This window comes from Scardinius erythrophthalmus (assembly GCF_964197995.2).
Source record: "Scardinius erythrophthalmus genome assembly, chromosome: 19".
Taxonomy (NCBI): Eukaryota; Metazoa; Chordata; class Actinopteri; order Cypriniformes; family Leuciscidae; genus Scardinius; species Scardinius erythrophthalmus.
The window spans coordinates 12,836,001-12,859,860 of record NC_138239.1 but is presented as its reverse complement, the minus strand read 5'-3'; the positions used below and the strand labels follow the sequence as shown (position 1 = coordinate 12,859,860).

General features: G+C 38.6%; 1 protein-coding gene across 1 annotated transcript; it reads left to right on the top strand.

The window, feature by feature from the left end:
• Positions 1-23,788, top strand: apoba (apolipoprotein Ba; the record flags this gene model as incomplete). The annotated part of the gene is made up of 29 exons (XM_081347559.1): positions 1-52; positions 470-529; positions 911-1,023; positions 4,421-4,566; positions 4,692-4,839; positions 4,975-5,127; positions 5,234-5,358; positions 6,166-6,254; positions 6,386-6,833; positions 6,950-7,064; positions 7,150-7,293; positions 7,467-7,672; positions 8,358-8,562; positions 8,669-8,848; positions 8,949-9,152; positions 9,271-9,438; positions 9,521-9,726; positions 9,912-10,094; positions 10,189-10,319; positions 11,404-11,614; positions 11,802-11,974; positions 12,062-12,237; positions 12,342-12,463; positions 12,731-13,104; positions 13,709-21,292; positions 21,517-21,628; positions 21,706-21,735; positions 21,833-22,019; positions 22,101-23,788. The coding sequence occupies 29 exons, from the start codon at positions 1-3 to the stop codon at positions 23,319-23,321; spliced, it is 13,266 nt and encodes a 4,421-aa protein (XP_081203685.1). The 3' UTR covers positions 23,322-23,788.
• Between the last annotated feature and the right edge of the window lie 72 nt (positions 23,789-23,860).

Here is a 23,860-nt window from a genome sequence, read left to right as displayed (position 1 = left end):
ATGGACACTAAGTTGTGTCTATTACTCCTCCTCGGTGCACATTTATTTGCAGGTAAGATTTTTATTTATTACTCTTTATAAGTTTTGACTATACATTTGTACTCTATGTTTGTGCTATCTACATCTTCCCCTATTTTAACAATTACACCTATTTGCCAGATTCCCCTTTTTTCTTATTTTTCATCCTATTGTAATTCTTATTTGTAATATTAGGTCTTTTTCTTACTCAAATCTCTAAATAAAGTTTCTAGTAATTATTATGAAAACATTATACAAAGTTTAATATATTGCAGTGTTTGAATTGAAGTCTAGAGATTGTTCACTGTTTTTACATTTAAGTTTTATCTGTTTTTCTGTCCTCCTTTCTTAGAAGAACTCTGTAGTTATTGTTTACTGAGATTTGCTGTGTTTTGCTAAATATAAAGTTGATTTAATTTATTCAGCTACTGCTTTTTATCTGTCTCTGTAGAAGCATATGCTGAGGTAGTTGAGGAAGACAGTGGAGAAGAACAACCATCCATATGCCCATGTAAGGAGGAACCAATACACAACATGCTGATTATCTTAGTTAGTTGTGACATATAATATTCTATCTGCAACCAATCAGGATGAGTTTCTTTAGTCTGATCAACTGTGTTACTATCGGCTGCAGAAGATAGCAGCACTGAACTCTGGTACATGGTACATGTGTATGCGTCAAGAATATTGAATCAGAGAGGTGCCACTCTGTCAACAAATGGTCCAAAGGTCTTCCGTTCATCTGATTATTTAGAACTGACTCTTAAATACTGCAGAAGTCATTATAAACACTAATCATGTGAAACCAGGCAATTGTGAAATAATTGCAATAGTGTAATTTTTATCACTGACATTATAATGACAATTACTGAATGCTGTTTTTCTTTTCAAGTGTCTGCAAGGTTCAAAAACCTCAGAAAATATGTTTATCAGTATACAGCCGAGAGCAAAAATGGGGTGACGGGTACAGCTAACCTCAGGAATGGGCCAAAGATCTCCTGTCAGGTACAAACATTTTTCCTTAAAATGGCCTTAAAAACCTCTTTTTATATAAGGATAAGGATACACTACCGCTAAAAAATTAGGGTTGGTAAGATTTTTTTTTCTCCAAGGCTGCATTTATCTAATTAAAAATACAGAAAAGTGAAGTGGTGAATTTGCTAGTGAAAGGAGCTGTAGAATCCATTCCTACGACCCACAAGAAGTCAGGCTTTTACAGCCGCTACTTCCTCGGTCCAAAGAAGGATGGCAACCTCAGGGCCCATCCTCGACCTCATTAATCTGAACTGCGCCCTAATGAAATGGCCATTCAGGATGTTAACATTGAAACAAATCCTCTCACAAGTGTGCCCAGAGGATTGGTTTTTCTCAGTGGATCTGAAAGACGCATACTTTCATATCCAGATAGCCCCCCATCACAGACCATTCTTGAGATTTGAGTCTCAAGACAGAAAGAAGAACGTGTCCTGAATTACCTCGATGACTGGCTCATTCTAGCCCAGTCGGAGGCCGGGCCAGGCGCTCACAGATCCGTGCTCCTCAGCCATTTGGAAAGCCTGGGACTCAGGATCAATACAGCACTGTCTTCCAGCCAGCAAATCTCGTTCCAGGTAGCAGTTCTCGATCCAGCCCAAATGGGGGCCATGCTCATGTCAGAAAGAGCCTTTACGATTCAACGGCTCGTGGCATCTTTCAAGGGTTCTCACTCCCCCTCAGGAAGTTTCAGAGGATGCTGGGCCTCTGCATCACCAGTACTGCTTTACTGCTTTACATGCAGCCCCTACAGTACTGGCTGAAACCCCGAGTTCCAGCCCACGCATGGCATCTCGGACGCCTCCGCATCAGGGTGCATCACGGCTGCATCGTGGCCCTGACCCCTTGGAAGGACCCTCGTTGCTTCCATCGGGCGTGGATCTGGGAATGGTCTCCAGAAGGAAGGTGGTCTCGACAGACACTTCCAAATTGGGTTGGGGAGCTCTATGTGAGGGCAGGCCGACTTCCGGATCCTGGTCAAACGCAGAAAAAAGGCTTCATATCAACTGCCTGGAAATGCTGGCAGTCTTTCTGGCCACCAGAACCTTCCTGCCAGATCTGAAAGGGCACCATGTCTTAGTCCGGTCGGACAACATGGCAGTGGTGTCCTACATAAACCACCAAGGTGGACTCAGATCAATGCCTCTGTACAAACTGGTGAGATGCCTCCTATTATGGGCACAACCCAACCTGCGCTCACTGAGAGTGGTGTGTGTGCTGGGCAGCAGGGCCGGCGCTAGCCATTTGGGTGCCCTAAGCACAAATGCTTGGTGGTGCCCCCCCCCCACCCACCAAGGGAATAACAACCATTCAGAATTTCTTAGTTAGGTTCTCTTTACTTCCAAAATAACGAGATGGTCCTCAATGCAGAGCATAAAATCCGGGGGGAGGAGTCGGATCTAGATCCAACTCCTCCCACCTTACATACCTAAACCTACCAATCTCCACCCCCTGATCCCTAAACCCACCCCTAAACCTACCCATCTCCACCCCTAAACCTACCAATCTCCACCCCTTATATAAGATCCGACTCCTCCCCCCGGATCTTATGTACTGCATTGAGGTGCTACTGAAAATAACTGCTGCAAATAAATAATTTTACATTAACAATGGCACCAAACATGAAAAGAAATAAATAATATAAAGGTTAAAATTATAAATACCAAATACCACCACAATTACTAAAAACACAGATTTGGAACTGAACAATGTAAACACAGAAAGTTAAAAGTGCAAAGTTCAGGCACAATATAATAATTCTGTACATAATTTGACAACTCTGTGAATATGAAAATATACAAACACTGAGATTGTGAGGTTTTTTTTTATTCTAATTGCAGTTTCAAAGTAAAAAAAAAAAAAAAAAGATTTTAGCCATGCAGGGCTAAAGCCCCGGATCTTTTGCACTACTATAGCGACGCCCCTGGACATGCATACGCATAGGCGTAATTTGCGGGTAGGACATGTCCCCACCACTTTTGAAACATCTCGCGGCACGAATGTACCAATACAAACAAACAAAACATCTCCAGTTAACCAGCAGAGCATTCATTTCATTCGTTTTTTAAATAAGAGTCGATTTAGCGCTGAAATGTGTTGTTTTTTTAAATCAACTGATCAAAGTGCTCGTTGCCGAGCGATCAGTGGCGCGGATACTATGTTTGTTTCTGGCTCGCGCACAGCCTTCACTCAGACGCGCGTTTCAATCCGTTGTGGAGAGACTCTCTATTCGCTCCGGTACAATTAGAAAACAAAAAGCACAAAAAGTGTCCCTGCCTGATATACAACCACTAAAAAACATAATCGGTTTTGATGAGGAAAAAAAAAAAAAAACTATATGAGTGCGGATTAGAACTCAGAACCTCTGACACGCTTGGCAAAAATTCTACCACTGGACCACTTAAATACACACAAAATTTTCGTCGGATCAACATATAATAGGCCTCATTGAACGACCACTTAAACCCAATATTAACATGCTTTAGACATATTTTATTTGTTATTTATACTAGTACCCTATTGTGATGATTTTTCACGACCCAGATTTTTTGGTGCCCCCCCAAGCACTTGGTGCCCTACGCGCAGTGCGTCATGTGCGTGTGCGGAGCGCCGGCCCTGCTGGGCAGACAAGCTATCCCGGGGCTACGTGTCCTCGGGAGAGTGGGCACTTCACCCCCAGATGGTTTGTATGATCTGGAGTATCTTCGGGAAGACAGAGGTCGACCCTTTGCTTCTATATATATATATATATATATATATATATATATATATACAGTGTATATAACCTTTATTTAAACAGGAAAAGTCCCATTGAGACACAGTCTCTTTTACAAGGGAGTCCTGTATAGCACGTTCAATCATAAGTTGCAAGACAATAAATGACTGAATTTCTGAAGACAACTCTCACTGCCCAATATAGTTCTTGAGGGACAGGTCCCATGTAGGCTGGCCCACAGCTGGCCCAGCCTTCCCCTATACTCCTGTGGCCGGCCAGTCCGTAGGCAAGCACAACCTGGTTGTTCGTTTTCTCAAGGTGTCTTGGAGGCTAAACCCGCCCGGTTCCTACATGGGACCTGTCTACATTCCTCAGGGCCGGTCCCTTCAAGCCACTCCAACTGGCCGAATTACGGCCAGCTCTACTGTTCAACCATTGGTTCAGTTTCACTGCGTTATTCTACAATCTTCAGTAATCAGAGAAAAAGGAGTTTTCCCATTGCGTCTAGTGAGGCAGTCGTTCTCAGGAAACCGAGGTCAAGTTAGTAACTGAGTATGTTTCTTTTTTTTTTAAATCTTACTGACCACAAACGGTAGTGAGCGGTAGTCTTTAAATATGAGAATACTAGATGTATATTTCTCTGTCCACCATCAGGTTGAAATTGAGGTCCCACAGACGTGCAGCTTTGTCCTTCACACAACAGAATGCATCCTGAGCGAGGTGTCAGTCATCGACGCACAGGGTCAGCCTGTTTACAGACAGGCTGCTGGAGCTGAGGCCTTCCAGGTTGCCATGGAGAAGTATGTGGAACAGCCAATAATATTTGGGATATTCCTCCTCTTAAATAGAGGAAATACCCCTAGTTTCTTCAGTATTGTCCAGTATCATATTTCACTCAATAATGCTTTTTGATACCCCTTTCCAGGAACCCTCTGAATTTTGTGGTGGAGCAGATAACCAGTGTTTCCATTTATCCAGAGAAGGACGAGCCAGAAAACATTTTGAACATCAAAAGAGGAATTATCTCTGCTCTTCTCGTGCCAGTCCTGGAGGGAGAGCACAATAAAAAAATGGTGAGATTAAAACAAAAATTTAGAGTAGACACACAAATTTTTCATACATTGTATTTTTGTCATATGTAAAATACACTTATTTTAGATACTGTGGGGTTCAAAAGTCTGAAACTTCTCTGTTCTTCCATTTTTAAGAGCACAGTCCATGGCATGTGCAAGACTGATGTCACAGTCAACTCACGGAAGGACATTGACACAGATGTCACTGTAGTCAGAGATCTGTCGGACTGCAGCCATTTCTCACCTCACGGTCTCCCCACCAGCCCCCTGTCTCTCTTGCCTGGCTTGGTAGAACACTCATGGCTTATTTCTTTCAATATCCATTCTTTTATATCCATATCCATTTCAATCACAAATGCTACTCATACAACTTAACTGAAATTTACTTTTGCAGAATGGTCTTATCTCCAAGCTAATCAGCAGTACTCAGACTTGCAACTATCAGTTTGACAACAGGAGAAAGCACATGACTGAAGCTCAGTGTACAGAGAAGCATATCTTCATCCCGTTCTCACATGAGTGCGTAATCTCTTCCCATAAAGGCTTTGTTTTGGATGCCTGGTTACTGACCTGATCAGAAATGGATACTTCACCCAAAATATTGAAAATTCTGTTGTTAATACTCATCCTTGTGTTGTTCCAAATGTAAGAATATTTTGCTAACGTTCCCATTAAGTTATAAAAACATTTCTGAAAGTTCTCTGAACATTTTTTTAAACGTACCAACACTAAGGGAACATTCCATTTGATCATTTTGAGAACATTATGGGAATCTTTCTTTTGAATGTTCTCTGACCGCTTTGAAACATTTAAAAAAACATTACATGACTGTCCAACTAAAACATGAATGATGTATAAGTAACCTTTATGTGCTATCAATTTGAGACCAGATAACTCTATTAATGTTACTGGAAAAATGTTTGCTCATCATAACTTTGAGAGAGAACCTTGCCAGAACTTTAGCCAAAATTTTGAGAACGTTCCGTTAGCTGGGTGAATGGTGACCAGAACTGTCAAGCTCCAAAAATGACAAAAAAGCAGCATAAATATAGTCTATACAATAAAAATCACTATATTGTGCTGTTATATTATATTATTATTATTATAGCTTTATGAAAGCAAATTTAAATCGTTATTCACAGAAAGTCGTTTTTTACATCTTAGCTCTCTAAACTCATTTTCGCAATTTGAATATGCACATATTTAAAGTGGCTGCATTGTGATTAGTTATGTGACAAAAAAAGGATGATGACATCATAATTGATGTCAAACCTGGCATAACCTATATAATGTTAATGAACATCAATGTTATAATTTCTCCTACAGGGGGCAGTATGGTATCTCCTCAGAAGTAAAACAGAGTCTAACCCTACAGGATTCAGTGAAAATAAACAGCAGATATTTCAGTAAAGATGGTGAGTAGCCTTAAGCTGTAAGAATGTAAAATAGTTTGCTTTACTTTGTATTTTACAAGATTTTGAGAGGTATAGAGGTGTGATAATATGAATAAATAAACAAATTGCCTCTGTCTTTTTCTTCTGAACAGACACTCTTGAGAAGAAGCTCTTTTTAGAGGAGGTGGAGGACAAGCTTCCTGTTCAGTCAAAGGATGATGTGCTTGCCACAGTGAGAGAGCTAAATACACTTAGCAGCTCAGGAAAGAGTCAACAGAGAGCCAGCCTCTTCCACAAGTTGGTGTCTGAAGTCCGTGGCTTGAAAAATGAAACGCTTTCTGGAGCTGCTGATGAGATGATGAAGATCTCAGAGTGGCTTACATGGCAGACACTTTTCCAGTGTGGAACCAATGAATGTACCAGTGCCATCATGCAGATCCTCAGGACTTCTGATGAGTCAGTCAGAGAGGTGGATGCTATAGTTTATGCTTTGAGTCTCTTACCCCAGGCCAGCCCTCAGAGGGTTAGAGACATGCTGAGCATGGCCCAAAACAAGCAAAGTAAAGCCATCATGTATGCTCTTGCCAACACTGTGAAACAGTAAGTGTCAGTGATGTTTACTCAGTTAGCTTCTCAGTTAGCATCTCAGTTATCATAGGTCAAGATTTTCTGTTTTTAAGTGGAATTTTAATGGATAAATGTATATTTTGCACCAGACTTCCTCAAGACCAAGCAACGTCAACACCTGAAGTGAAGGAAGTAGCTGAATTCATGGAGTTCATGCTAGGTGATTGCTCTGGAGATGAAGACAGCACTTTCCTTACATTAAGGGTACATCTAACTCTCTATCCATCCATCTGATGCATATATAATGAACACAAATGTCTAAATATTAACCAAATTATTTATTATACAGGTTATTGGTGTCATGGGAAAGTACATGGAGAGATTCCCATCTCTGAAGTCTTCTCTCCTAAATTGCATGGGCCAGACATACGCTTCTCTGCCAGTACAAAAAGCAGCTATCCAGGCTTTCAGACTCATGGAAATGAATTCAGAAGTAAATCAACTCTTGTTAAGATTTACAGCATTTAGATTGTTCCACTCATTCCAGTTCTTAAATGATGCATCGGTTACTCAAATAAAATCAGTTTAGTACTTTAATTTAAAGTGAAAAACAGTATGATCTGGATTCATTCTAAAGCATTTGATATTTTGATTTGTTGTTACTAGGTGAGAAGTGCCCTGATACAACAGTATGAGAATACAGAGGCACCAGCACAAAAACGCATTGCAGCATATCTGATGCTCATGAGGAACCCTGAGGTAGTAAACAAGGTGCTGAGAACACTTAAGAGTGAGCAAAATGAGCAGGTTAAGAGCTTTGTCTCCTCCCATATCACCAACATATTGGAATCTGAAGATCCAAACCTGAGCACGTATGTACACTAATATTTCCAATACTAAATGTGTTTATTATTATGGCCTTCTAGTTCAAAATGATTTGTCTTGATGTTTTCGTTGGAAGCAGAAGCAGAAAATGTTCTCAGGATGTAGCACAATGAATGTTCAAAAGTGTTTGAAGTTTTGGCCATGTTGTATTAAGATTAAAGATGTTACCTCTTGATGACAAATTCCCAATTCTTTCCTCAGACAAAAGAAATACTTTTTATGTTGTCAAGATAACCCCAGTCTTCATACTTTTAATCATTTTTAGGAATGCACCAATATTAAAATGCTTTATAATTATTTTCACGTTATTGCCGATAACTGATAACTTAAAATTCTATATTATTTTGTCTTCATAAATGAATCATAAAACACTTGAAACTAAAATCAGTTGTTTTAAATGCTAAGTGAATTTAGGCATCATAACATAAATTACATTTAACAGTGTTATTAAATCATTAGTGTTTTTGAAGATAAACTTGAAGTGAGTGTTAGATTATGGCAAAGGTATCCACAATTGATATCAAATTGATAATCCACAATTGATATCAAATATTATCTGTTACTTCTACTATCATCTGATATTTATAACTTAAAAAAAACTATGACCGATATGGCACTGATATATTGTGCATCCGTAATATATATATGTTCTTTTTTTTTGTCTATGTTTAGAGCAAAGGACTACATTCTTAAAGCTGTACAAGGGGATGCAAGCTTTAACACTATGGACTTCACAAAGTTCTCACGCAACTACAAAATTGAAGTCCCTCTGGTTGGCTCAGTAGAAAGCAACATGATTTTTGATTCTGCCAATTACATGCCCAGAGAAGTCATTTTAGCCACCACACTTGACAATTTCAATGCAGAAATACTGGAGGTACTGTATAAGTTTATCATAAAATCAATATTTTAAAAAGGCTTGATATTTTTTTTGTGCCTATATTTTCCATTTTTATGAATGCATGTGATCACTTCTTTCACAGATTGGCCTTGAAGGTGAAGGCTTTGAGCCAGCCATTGAAGTTCTTTTTGGTGAAAATGGTTTCTTCCCTGATACGATCTCAAAAGCCATGTACTGGGCCAATGACAATATTCCACATCCCATCAAACGGGTTTTGGATAAGTGGATTTCCCCACTAAGAGGTAAAAGGATGAAAAGACAGGTAAATATTTAAAATTTCTATTCTATCTCAAATCTTTTAAGTGTATAATAAAAATCCATCTAAATAAAACATAATGCTTAAAAATATCTTCTCCCTTAAGGTCCCTCAAGACATCATGAGGAATATGGAAGAATACTTCTCAGAGTTCAAAAAACGCCTTGAACAGATTGAAGATGCTCCTAAAGGCCTGGCCTACCTGCGGTTTATGGGAACAGAACTGGGATACTTGAAGACCAATGAGCTCAATCTCATCATTCAGTACATTAAACTATACACAGAAACATTTAAGTCGATGTCTGTGAATGTAAGTGTTATTCATAGACTTTGAAAGTGTGGTATTCTAAATGCATTACCATAAAAATCAGTCTTCATCAACAAAATTTAACTGTAAATTTATGTGTGATATTCTCTTGCTATTGCAGTTAATGGGAAAGCTGATATCTAGCTTAGAGAATGAGGTTTTTGTCCACTATATGTTCCTGGACAAGGCCTTTACACTACCTACATGTGCTGGTTTTCCACTGAAGTTTTCCCTATCTGGAGTTCTGGCCCCTGGAGCCAAAGGAGGCATGACCATTGACCGCATGATGGTAATCCTTCTCACTAGTGTACATTTTGTCATGTCACAATTAAGTAGTAAATTATTCATGTTTTTTCTGTTTTTATTCACAGCAACAGCTTTCATTCATGCCATCTGTGGGAATGGAGTTTGTTACCCAAATGGGTGTTTATATCCCAGAATTTGTGGTAGCTGGGATTGAGACACACACAAACATGTACCATGAAAGCGCTGTTAATGCCAAGGTCACTGTAAGTGACAGTCAGATCAAGCTCTCCATCCCTGCACCACAGGGAAACATCCAGCTCTTCGGCATCAGGTAGGCCATCTAACCTCTCAGTATCGTTCATTTACTGTTTCTTATCAGATGCTTTTTTTTACTATGCATTTATACTTTTACATACTTATACTCAAGGGTCACTTTTTTCGGTTCATTCAGAATGATATTAAAGATTCAAATGGAACATAAAGAAAAATATGTTTCTTCTTTCTCTTCCACAACAGTAACAAGTTGCTTTCAGTGACCTCCACTCAGACTAAGATTGTCCCCTCCATGGTAGAGGACAGGACTGACTCAACAGAGTGTAATCCCATCTTTCCTGGGATGAATTACTGCACTATTTTGCGCTATTCAAATGCAAGTTTAACCAATAATGCCCCGTACTATCCTCTCACAGGAGAGACAAGGTGAGAAACAAGTGGATGTACAGTATGCAAACAACTTATTTACTTCCATGGTTAATGCACTTAAAAACAATAACAGAAAAAAATTTCTTTCCAGGCTTGCTCTGGAACTTCATCCTACAGGAGAAGTGCCTGAGTACACGGCAACGATTGCCTATGCATTGCTGAGGGAGGGAAAAGAAGGGCGCCATAAAGTTGACTCTGTGAAAATTGTTCTCAAGGCTGAGAGTAAGTTTTCAAACAATTTGAATGACATCACTTCTTTCTTATTTTATTTCTAACAGTGGCATTGAACATTTATCAGTGCTTTTAATCTTTTGCAGCTTTAATATGTTTAATATGTTTTCTATCTACAGGATATGCTTGTGTTAAATGTTGTCAAAAGTTATTTTTAACAGATACACTACCGTTCAAAAGATTTGGGTTAGTACGATTTTTCTTGAAAGAAATGAATACATATATTCAGCAAGAACGCATTAAGTTGATCCAAAGTGACATTAGAGAGACATTTATAATGTTACAAAAGATTTTTATTTGAAGTAAATCCTGTTCATTTCTAAGTTTCTATTCATAAAAGAATCCTAGAAAAAAACAGTTTCCACAAAACTTCCAGCACGTTTCCCTACTGATAATAATAAGAAAAAAATAGTTGAGCACCAAATCAGCATATTAAAATGATTTCTGAAGGATCATTTGACACTGAAGACTGGAATAATGTCTGATTCAGCTTTGCCATCACAGGAATAAAATACATTATTATATATATATATATATATATATATATATATATATATATATATATATATATATATATATGTATTTTATAACATTTTACTACCACAGCTACTATTACTATTGATAATTAAAAACAATTGTAGTATATTTTATATTATATCACAATATTACTGTTTTTAATGTATTTTTGATCAAATAAATGCAGACCTCTTTCAAAAACCTTTGAACGGTATGTTTAGTGTACATGCATTAAAAATGTAGCACCTCTACCTTTTGGGAAAATGGAATGGAGCAAAGATGAGGATGACTCATCTTGCACTACACAGATTTTGTCCAGTCAAATTCATCCGCAAGTAATCAAGTAACAAATCATGGCTTATGGCTGTGATGTAAATATAACCTATTTGCTATTTAATTGAAAGTATCTCAGCTCAGTAAATCATGTGCTTTTTAAAAAACACTAATAAAAACAGTTTATGAAAATTAAAAAATGTATTTATTTGGTCAAGATTGCTTGCATTTCAATGAGTATAAGCTGTCAAGTATATAATAAAAAATAAGTTCTTCTTATTTTAAGGTGCTGAACCAACCGAAGCCACAGCAGTTGTGAAATACAATCGCAATAAGAACATCTTCACCACTGACCTTCAGATCCCTGATTATGACCTTGAAGCTGGCATCAAGTTGGCCGTTACAGATAGCAGCGCTAAAGGAAAAAAGATGCGTGGTATTACAATTGATGTAACTAACAAAGACATCCCACAGCTTTCACTAGTTGGGCATGCCAGGTACAGTATAAACAATTAGTTTTAAAAAAATATATTATTTAGTAAACACTCAGTAGTCAGAAAAAAATATTGGAACACTGCAATCCCATCAGCATTATGGAGACTTTTATTTTAACATGACATATACAGTACTGATATGGGAAGTGAAATTTGATGCTAATCTGGATATGTGTGTGTTTCTGAGAAGGCTGGAGTCTATGAGGGATGGTCTGATTGAGCTTCAGTTGGCAGTGCCAGCACTACAGATGGACACCTCTGCCACTGCCACCTTAAAGAATAATAATGGGCTCATCCTGCAGCTTGAAACAGCCTTAAACATGCCGGAGACAACATCTGTGCAGAAAGCCATACTCCGATATGGTAATAAAGCATACATTGCTAATGATCAAACGTTCCTGGAATGAATTTATCATTGAGTTTTTAATGATTTTCTTGGTGACTTTGCAGATAATAATAAGGTTGAACTTGAAATGAAGTCAGATATAAACTCTGAAGTTGAGAAACTTTTTCCAAATATGGAGGAGTACCGTAGCAAGCTGCAGGCAAGTATTGATGATATCCTTGACCAGAAAGTCACCAAGACTGACATGAAACTTCGTCACATTGTTTCAAAAGGGTTAGAGGTAAGTGCATCAAATCAAACTTGAGATTTGTCTAAATTGCATGTATTTTACCATTTGAATATTGCTGAAGATGAACATTTCATAATTGGTCCTTCTGTCCCAAGGCAGTGAATATTTGGCTGGATAAATTGTCGGCAGGCAGTTCATTCGTGTACATACAGAGGAGCAAGAGAAGCACCCCAGAGCTCATTTTGCCATCTTTGCCGAAAAAAATATATCTTAAATCGTGAGTGACACTATTTGTTACTTTTTACATACAAATAAATATCTGCTGATATAGGGGAGGCCGGTCTAGTTGTCACATTAGGAAGTCCCAAGGCTGTATATATAGACCACTAATGTAATGTATGTCATTAACATTTTATATAATATAATGAAAATACAGTGATGTGTGTCCAAATTTTAGACTGGTAGTGTTTATATGTATGTGTATTACATACATTGATATTGAGCTTAAACTTTTTTTTCTCTTCATGTTTTTTGTTATGTTCAGTGATTCACTGATGAGATACCAGTTCAACAAAGGCAGAATCTCCATTTCACTTCCTCTTCTCCTGGGAGGAAAGTCATCTGCTGAACTGAACATCCCTCCCACCCTAACACTCCCACAGATTCAAATTCCTCTCATTGGGCTGGATATTCCTGAGAAAAACTATAAGATTCCATCATTCACAATTCCCCGTGCTTTGGACTTCTCCTTGCCCATGTTAGGTGTAGCAGAGGTGTCTGTCAAGATGAACAGCAACTTTTATGACTGGGAGTGTTCCATCTTAGGGGGAAACAACACTGTTGACGTTCCCAGTTACATTGCTAAGTACAAAGTGATGGCCAGCTGCCCTGTGACACCCCTGTCATACAAAATTGAAGGTATTTAAGTCATCATAACTCATCACAAAGGGCCAGATTTACTAACAGCTTGCATCAGCGCAAACCCTCTTTTGTCATTCAAAATCTACTGTAAGGATTTGCTAAAGACATGCAGTTAAAAATTAGCACTGAAAAGGCGTAGACACAGTTATTTTTGCAGCTGACCTTATTGCATATGCATTTGTTGGACGTTCCCTTTCAGATGCAAAATTTATGGGAGGAGAATATTGAATCATGCAAAGTGATTTACTAAGGTTTGCGCTATTCAACTTTCTGGTATTTGCGCCATTATTTACCGCCCCAAAAAAAGCATGTCTTAAACCAGACTCTAATTTGCATTACTCATGGTAGATTGCAATGGTTATTATGGAAATGATAAGCATGACTTCCATGAGCAGTGTCTTTGTTCTTTAATTTGCGTTTAGTAAATCTGGCCCAAAGATGACTGTCATAATGACATCTTCAGTTTATTTGAATTTATTTTACTTCTATTACATTCTTATGGACATTAGAACTTTGTTATTATTATACTTATCACATTTATTAATTTATTAGTTAATAATTTTTTTCATTATTTATTAAATATTGATTTTTTTTCACATAGGTATGGGCATGATCACTGGTAAAATCGATGATACTCTGAAGTACTTTGTAAATGGATCCATCAGTCATTGTTTACTTGACGCCAGCCTGAGTGCCTTTGAAACTATGAGTATGGCTGATAAAATCAGTGGTAGGACCAACTACAGGATTGAAGCATCTAGTCCACTTGGTCTGGACACCTCTGTGTATTATTCGGCTCAGTCAGCTTCCACGAGTGATGAAGTCATTGGAGATGGAAACTTTGATGGATTTATCAAGGTAGGCCCTCTCTATGCCAACTCCACCCTTAGCCAATCTTATATCTACAATATGCTCAAAAGAGAAGGAAAAGGAGAGTCCACATTGAAGTTTGACTCCTCAATCATCCAAGGTGAGAATGTGATCAAAGGATCCTACGTCAATGGAGAGCTGTCGCTTTTGTCCAAAACAAATGCGCAAAAGGATGTTCTGAAGCACGTGGCAGAATTAAAGCACAAGAAAGGCCAGCTGTCTGTGAAGTCAGATGGTAGCATGACTGCACTTGGAAAAGCGCTCCGCAGTAAAGCTGAACTTGATGTCACGAGTGAAGAAGCCAGACTGAAAGTTGAATCCCAGGCAGATGAAGCAACACATCGTGCATATTCCCTCTTAACTGGATCCCTAAACAGTAATGGCCTTGAAATTAACATAGAAGGTTTGCTGAATTTTGAAGGTGGACGTGGGACACACAAAGGCACACTTACTTTTGGAGCAAATGGCTTGACCACCAGTTGCATGACAACCATTGAGGGAATTTCTTTGACTTTTGAAAATAACTTCAATGGTGGTATTGATGGCAATGGAGCCTCCATGTCTCTTGTATCAAAAGGATCAACACAGGATAACACAGTTGAGCTCAGTGCAGAGGGTAAGATATCACCCAAAGAAGTGTATGTAACCAGTGTTTTTAAAGGAAACGCCTTCGATGGAACTGCAAGGAACACCATGAACTTTGGTATTAATAAGCAAGGACTTAGTCTGTCTAATACTATGATGGGTACCTTACAGAAAATGAGATCGGAGTGCACACATACCCTGACTGTAACATTATGGACCTTGGCTTACCGCTCCAAAATGGACAATTTCATCTGTGATGGAGCGTCCTACAACCATGACATTAAGATTAATATGAGGCCATTTATCACATCGATAAGTGCTAATAATGAACTTGAGATTTTTGATTTTGGACTCAGTGGTGACGGCCACCTTAAGATGGAGCCATTTAAGATGGACGCTGCTGGAAGCCTCAGTGGGAAGTATGGGGAAGAGGATAACTTTAAGCACAGCTGTGAATTTACTTATGCAGAGCTGGCAGGCACCATCAAATGCGATACAACAGCAAAAGTCTTTGATTCCCAGATAAGTAACAACATCGACTTGGATTTTGCTGGACTGTCTTCTGTTATGAACAGCAAGACACAAATAAATTGTGAATCTTTACGTCTTGAAAATAACATTCGCACAATGGCCATGCCGTTTAGCCTTACAGTTGATGCCATTTTGAACAGTGATGGCACTGTTAAGTTTTATGGCAAGCACAGTGGTCAGCTCTACAGTAAGTTCCTCTTGAAAGCTGAACCATTGGCCATTGCTAAGTCCCATGAATGCAGAGCTTCTGTTGTACACATGTTCCCAAACGGAGAGTCAGCTGAAACGCACATTGAAAACAAGATTGACAGCTTTCTGATACCAAATGAACAGTCTGTGGAATGGAAGTTTAAGTCAAAGCTAAATAATCATGCATACAACCAAGATGTCAATATTTACAACAAAGAAAATGAGATGGGGGTCCAGTTCTCCGGAGTGCTTCAAACAAATCTTTTGAACACTGAAACAATATCTAGTGATATTCCATTAGACAATCAAAAGTTTAGTGCTTCTGGGTTTGTCAAGTATGATAAGAACAGCGACTGTCACATTATTTATTTTCCATTTATCGAGAGCTTCCCTGCTGCCTTTGAAAGGATGAAAAATGCAATTCTTCATAAATTCGAATCCCTCCAAAACTACCTCAACAGTTTAGATATCAATGGTTTGATAGGTCGGTTTAGAAACAAGTTGGATGAACTCCCTCAAAAAGTAAATGACATTATAGTGGACATGGACCTAGAGAACAAAGTCAACAATGTCAAGAACCAGCTGATTTCCTACATACATGACTACACTGTATCAATAGATGACCTTGATGCATATGCTGAGGAATTTAAGGAGGCTTCTAAAAAGAAAATTATTGATTTAGCGACCAGAATTCGGGATCTGATGATTCAAATCAAAGATAGCATTGAGAGTGGATCGTGGGCCAATTCTGTCTCTGACTTTTTGACGCAGATTGAAGATGAACTTAAAGCTTTTGATGAGAAATATGAAATAACCAAAACAATCATCAGAGGCATTGATGGTATTGAAGATATAATAAGACAGATTGATTTACAAAAGCTGCAGGACAGCAGTGCTGCTTGGTTAAAACAACTGGATGCAAAATATGAAATTAAAACCAAACTTCAGGAAAAGCTGAGCGAAATGAGGAAGATTGTTGAGACATTTGACATTAAGATGTTACTTGAAGGTCTGAGAGACTATATAATCTCATTTGATTTGACTGAATATGTGGAAGAACTATCTGATCAAATCCCATATGAAGACATTGAGAGAGTGTTGGATTCTGCAAAGGATGTCATTGTCAACTGGATAGAGGAGTACGAAATTCCAGAGAAAATCAATAGAGTTTACTTAAATGCACAAGAGCTTATTTTAAGGTATGAAACTGACAAGAAAATTGAAGTTTTTGTGGAGCAGGCCATTATATTAGTCAAGCAGTATAGAATCCAAGAGCTAGTGCAGGCTGTAGTGGATACTTTAAAATCTATCCAGTTTGAGTACATCTCGGATAAGGTTTTGGAGGTCTTGGATAGAATTACTTCTCTGTTAAAGCTGATGGATTTCAAACAGATTATAGATGATTTAAATGAGCACATTATCTCGATCATAAAGACATTAAGAATTTTTGATTACAACACATTTGTTGATGAAGTAAATGAAAAAGTAAAGAACATAGTCAATTATATTAACAAGCAGATAAACGAAGTTTATGAAATCCCACTAAAAATAGAGGCATCCAGAGAGTTTATAAAAGAGATGCAGGTGACGGTTATTGATTATTTGGAGAAAATGAAAAATACAAGGATAGCTGAAGTTTGCAGGAATATTATAGATGTAATTCACACTACTGCATATAAAGACATAAAACTGAAGATCCAAGACATTCTCGAAGATGTTAGGCAGAGAGTCAGTGACATGGACATCAGAGATGAAATCTTGGTTTACTTGGAAAGGGCAAGTGGTGCTTACGTCAACATGATCGAATACATCTCATCACATTTCATAAAACTCATTGATGAAATTAAGAAGATGGTTGAAGATAAGGAGCTCCTAAATCAAATCACTCAAGCTGTGGAGGGAGTTCTCAACGCTCTAAAGACGGCAGAACTTGACGTACCCGCCTTTATTCTTCCATTCACATCTCTGGAGGTTCCTGCCTTTAAGATTAAAATGGCAAGGATACATGATATTACAATTCCAGCAATGATAGCAATACCAGGATTCACTATCCTGGACCTGTTCAGTCTTCCTTCCATCACAGTTGACTTTGAGAAAATCAAGCAGAGCATTATTGACTTCATTGACAAAGTTCGCCAGATAGAAATGCCAGAAGTGGACCCTGAAGCCATCTTCGGGAACTTACGAGCTCTTTATTTTTCCGACTTGCCTGATTTTACTTTCTCAGAGATCACTCTGTCAGAGATCAAATTCCCAGAGATCACTGTTCCTAAACTAAAACTGGATAGTTTTGAGATCACCATGTTGACAATCCCCGAAGTCAAAATCCCTGAAATTCCATTTGAACCATGTCTACCAGCTTTCGGCAAACTTTATGGAGAATTCAAAGTAGATTCTCCACATTATACATTGATGACATCAGCAGCTCTCGAGAACACTACAAGAACACCCAAATCCCCACAGTTTAAAGCTACTCTGAACTCAATGGGAAAGTCAAGCCTTGAATACCTTGACTATACTCTGGATGCAATGTTTCAAATTGAAGCTCCAAAAATGAGAAAAATGGTTATTAGTGAGACTGTGAAAGTTAGTCACATGGCCCTTGGAATTGATCATGAGGCTTCTGTTCTCTTAAGTGGTCCTTCAGCAGAAGCAACAGCCAAGACAACTGCTAAAGTCATCACTCATATATACACAGCTGATTTAATTACCAATGTAGGCATTACTTTAAAAAATGGAATATCTGCAAATATGGACACAACTTACACGCATAATCTGAACATACCAAACATAGATGTTTCCAGTCAGGCTATAATAACCGAAACAGCAGAGGCTCGCTTTGAATCAGGGATTATATCCGTGACCATTGGAACAGTGGGAAGTGGAAAGTGGTCTCCAATAAGTCCATCAAGGACCATCAAGTCCATTGATGACTATTCTGATGAAATTACACACAAGAGCAATTTTGAGTTCACTGTCAACGCTGGCACAGCAAAACTCAATTTTGATGGAGAAACAAACAGCAGAAACCTTAAGATGAAGCAGTCAGTTAATGCAGAATCTGTCATCCTGAGTCACATTACTATTGATGCCAGGGCTGAGACTGAGGCTCCTTTCATTAAGGGCAGTGTTTTGACGCTTAAAGGAAAGGCTCAAATGGAGGATGTCCGAATGGAAATAGGAATTTCACATAACGCTGAGCTTATTGGAAAAGTGAGTGGAAGTATATCCAATGCATGCGAGTTCTTGGTTCAACCATTTGAGGTCACACTTGATTGCAGGAATAAAGGTAACTCTAAAATTATCTTGCCCCTTAAGCTGACTGGAAAAATCGATCTCCAAGATGACTTTGGATTTACCTTGAACTCCAATAAGCAACATGCTTTTTGGGTAGGTCTGGCTCGCTTCAATCAGTACAAATACAAACACAACTTTACTTTGGATAACAGTGAAAATGAAGCTGGAATCTATGCTTTTGTTGATGGTGAAGCCAATCTTGACTTCTTGACTGTTCCACTCAGTATCCCAGAAATTATGATCCCATACCTGGATATGAAAACACCCAAAATCAAAGAGTTTTCTCTTTGGGAAGATTATGGTCTGAAAGATCTTCTGACCACTCCTCAGCAATCATTTGACATTGATTTCAGGCTCTTGTATCAGAAAAACCCAGACAAGCACACATTTGATCTAAACCTTAAACCAATCTACGAAGCCTTCAATGAGAATGCCAAGATCTTGAGTCTGCAATTTGAACTCGGACGAGACCACATTTTTGATGCCCTCACCAATTCCTACAACAAAGCCAGAATTCAGAATGAAAAGTACAAAATTGACACATCAAACCAGCCGCCAAGATATTTCACTGTTCCTGGATATACCATACCCATACTAAACATTGAGGTTTCAGCCTTCCGAGCCGAATTACCTGCATTTAGTTATTTCATACCCAAGGAGGTTAGCACACCAAGCTTTAAAGTTCCTTTGATGGGGTTTTCAGTGCCATCATACACCCTTGTGCTTCCATCTTTGGAGCTACCAGTCTTGCATGTGCCTGAGACGCTTCAAGACTTGACCCTACCCACATTTACAATACCTGAAATCCAGAATAACATCATGATACCTGCATTTGGAAATATGACCTATGAGTTCTCAATCAAATCTCCTATAATAACTCTGAATGCCAATGGTGGCCTGTATAATCAGTCTGACATTGTCATCAAGTTTGATGTCTCGTCAATATCCGTGTTCGACGTCCTAAAAGCTAAACTTGACGGTAGTACCACCATCAATAAAAGGAGAGGTCTGAAGATGGCCACAAGCCTGTCCTTGGTACATATGAGTGCTGAATGTAGTCATGAAAGCACTGTGAGCCTCACAAAGAGGAATATGGAGGCTTCCTTAACAAACCTAGCTAAAATCAAGCTTCCAGTTTTTACGATGGACCTAAATCAAGTGGTTCGTGGTAATACTAAGTCTAAACCAAATATAGCCTCTAATGTCAAAGTTAGCTACACTTATAATTTACCCATAATCGAAACGCAAGGCACTGGAAGCATTGATCACAATTTTGCTCTCGAGGCACTGTCATCCTATTTCTCTTTGGAGAGCACTTGGAAAGGAACAACAGATGCAACCATCATGGAATGTGCAAATCTTGCTGGATCTTTGGACAATGAAGCAACTATTTATGTGAATGCCAATGGTCTTCGTTCCACACTGAAAACTGATGTAACCTCTAAGGTCTACCACCAAAAGGCTGGTTCCTGGAATATGGACGTTACTAAGAACCTCGCTCTTGAGGCCACTCTGCGGCGTGTTTATGCTACTATGACTTATACAAGCACTAATGCTGCTAGTATTGCTTCGTTTTCAACAAACGGAAAGCAAAATGTGAGGTTGACGCTTGAGTTTGTTCCATTGACAACTTTGTCAGCCAATCTTGATATTGACTTATCACAGCCGAGTAATCTCGGTCATGCTGGCATAGTGCAGAATGCAGATCTTTCCATCACTTCAGACAAGCAAAAATTACTTTGGAGTGGCAAGGAACAACTAGCAACGCTGATCCATTCCTCTGATCTGACACTATCAAACGATCAATCTGAAATCCGCATGGAAATGTCTGAATCCATTGAGGGGAATGTTGCATTCCTGAAGTCAATCAAATTGCCAGTCTACCATAAGAGTCTATGGGACATATTTAAATTTGGTGAGGTCATTGGTAATGACCAATTGCAGTTCCTCAATGTTTCGACTGTTGTGATATACACCAAGAGCATGGAGGGAACACTGTTTGCGCTACCAACAAAATTGTTTGAAAATGGTGTGACGTTTAATATCCCGCAAACAACAGTGAGCATTCCGAATTGGTTTAAAGAAATTCCACAAATGATTAGACAGGTTGATATGCGATTCGAAAAGCCTGACCTGCCTGATTATATCTCAATACCCCCAGTTATAGCTGTTCCAGAGTTTACCGTACCTTTCACTACTCTCCATGTGCCGTCCTTTGTTATTGATTTGACAAATCTAGAAATCCCCAATGAGATCAGTACACCTAACTTTGATATCATTTTGCCTGGTTTACCAAAAGTGGAAATCCCTAGCATAAATGCTAAAACTAAGTATCTGAAAGACAAAATGGCCCATCTGTTTGTCAGTTTCCCAGAGTATGAAATCACCATCTCACCATTTAACCTTCCCAAAGCATTCGATATTGGCGAGTACCCAATACGTCTGGATGACATCACAAAAACACTATATCATTTTGAATTGCCAACTATTATCATCCCTGAACAAAAAATCGAAGTCCCAGAGATATCACTCCATCTCCCAGCTGGTGTGTTTATTCCAACCTTTGGTGCCCTGTCAGCCACTGTCAAAATGTCTGCCCCAGTTTACAACAATACATGGACTGGAAATATAGAAAACACAGAGTCAGGAATTGTTTGCACAGTGAAGTCCACTTGCACATCCACCATGGTTTTCCTGGAGTATAACTTGGATGGTAAGTTTAAAAGACTTTTGCAAGTTCATATGAATATTTATCAGCATTTATAATAACTTTAACAAAAATAATATTACATTATATACTTCTAAACAAACCAATAAATATGCATGTATATTTTGTGTGTATATATGATTGATCTGTCAAGAATTTTGCAATATTTCTCAATTAATATTATTAATTCATTAATTAATATAATATTCTATTTCACATTTCATTTTTAGTGATTGGCACCATCATTTTTGAGAATGGAGCTCTGGGTCTAGATGGTAAAAGTACCTTCACCCATCGTGATGTGAATATAAACTGGAAGCATGACCTTAGTCAGAATCTAAGGTAAGAACTGAACAACAACCTACACATTCATAAATTCTCCTGTCATAATTTCCTAATGATTTTTGTTGTTTCTCTAGAATGAAACGCGAAGAGTCTTCAGTTCCCAGGTAATCGCTTGAATTTCTGTTTTATAGGCTTTGTTGTGCATTACGCATTGCAAAATTGCAATACTAATGTTACTGTGAATGTGTTTTTACACCACAGTCCTTCACGTCATACACTGGGCATTGACATTTCAAGCCAGACCTTTGCTGACATGAGCTTTCGTTATGCATCGCACAACAATGGAATCACGTCCTCGATATCCTCACCAGCAGCTGGCTTCATTGGGTTCCAGTTCACTAGGAGGTCACCATCTCAGTTTTATGCGAAACTGTTCAGCAGATATTTGGTAAGAGAGTGATAATCTTTAGTCAACAATTTATACAACTTACTTAAATATTGTAACAAAATGTCTGCATTGTTTATCCAGTCAACTCCTGGCAAGGACACAGACCTGATGAGTTTCAAGGTGACTTTGAAGAACTCTGAGAAGTTGAGCGTTCAGGTTGGCTATCATATCAATGGACTCTCAGACATGATTAATGGCCTTAAAGACAGACTTCCGTCTATCATAGCAGCTCTTCACAAGTTTATCAACCAGTACCACATTGATCACCTTGGCATGGACCTGAACCGTGCTGCCCTAAAACTGAAGAACGCACTCTCCAACGGTATCGACAGAGCTTACCAGGAGATCCCGCGTATGATTAATGCTCTACAGACCTCAGTTGAGCAGCTCAGACAACAGGGTAAAAATATGTGGAGGATAACACTGGAGAACTTTCCCCAGATGGATCTTCAAGAGTTGAGCAGAAGGTTCTTCAGCAGCGCCAATGAATACCTTCAGAAGTATGAGTCAAATATGCGGGTTCTCTTGGACGCTGCCATGAAGTTCTTGAAGGACACAAAATTCCACCTGCCAGGTCTGGAGGAGAAGCTTACTGGGCAAGAGTTGTACAATAGGACCAGGCAGTCCATTTCAAAGGCAACTGATAGAGCTACTACAAGTTTTTTTAGTCTCATGGAAGCCATTGCTGACTCCGTTTCAGGTAATATCAACAAAGTAGAATTTACTCTTCCTGGTACCACTAAGGTTATTAGTGGGAAGAACATTTTGAAAGATCTAAGGTCTGCCATGAAATCAGCGAAGGATCAGATTATGCAGGCAATAGAGAGATGGGATAACTTCAAATTGGAGGAGGTGTTCCAGGACATGTTAAACTTTGTCAGGGTTTACATCCAGAGGGCAGAAGTGTTCCTAAACTCTCTCAGGACTGAAAAACTGGAAGACATTTCCTCACACATCGATGGGATTTACAAAGAGGCAGGGAACTTACAAGTTACACAGAAGATTCGTGAATGGATGCGGGAGGCTAAAAAAGGTTGGTCTGAGCTCAGAGACTCTGCCAAAAGTAAAGTCCAGGAGCTGTACAGTGAAATATCCATGGAGAATCTCAACTCAAATTTGAATGATCTTCTCATGGTAGTAGAATCACATATCAATAGCCTGTTTAAGAGCTATCTTACATTTATGAAGTCATTGCCATCATATACAGAGCCATACGTACGGGTTTCAAACAAAAAAACGGATGTGGATATTCCTCTTCCTTTCTATTGGAAATCTTTTAGTGAATGGCCCAGCATGGCATAAACCTTTTATCTAAGAAGTTTGCAATAGAAATACTTTTTCCCCTACCATTTTCTTCTGTCCGTTATTGTGTTCCTCTAAACACTGTATGAAGTTGGAAATTCTACATTTTAAACTTTAGTTTAATTGTAGTTAATTCAAGTATAAAGAATATACTAATGTAAGGAATGTCTGTCTTGGTGAACTGTTTTAAGAATATAATTAAGCTAAAATGATTTTGGAAAATTGTATTTAAGGAAATGTATAAATAAAAAAAGCTGCATGACATTACATAAATTGAAGTAAAATCATATGCAATGTGCAAAGATTCTGACATGAAGTTTTAACATAATCAGATTACTTTGGAGTTCTTTTCTACAAATCCTTTAAAAAAGTCTTTACAGTTCTCCAACATACTGCTTTGAACTTGTGATAGTGTTTACAGTTTTTGGCCAAAAGAGGGCGATGCCTTCATGACAATAAACGACTGCACGGCTGTGGATTTCACTTCTTGCGTCTCGCAAAATCATACATGGTTAACCAGCCGTGCTGTTTCACTCCAC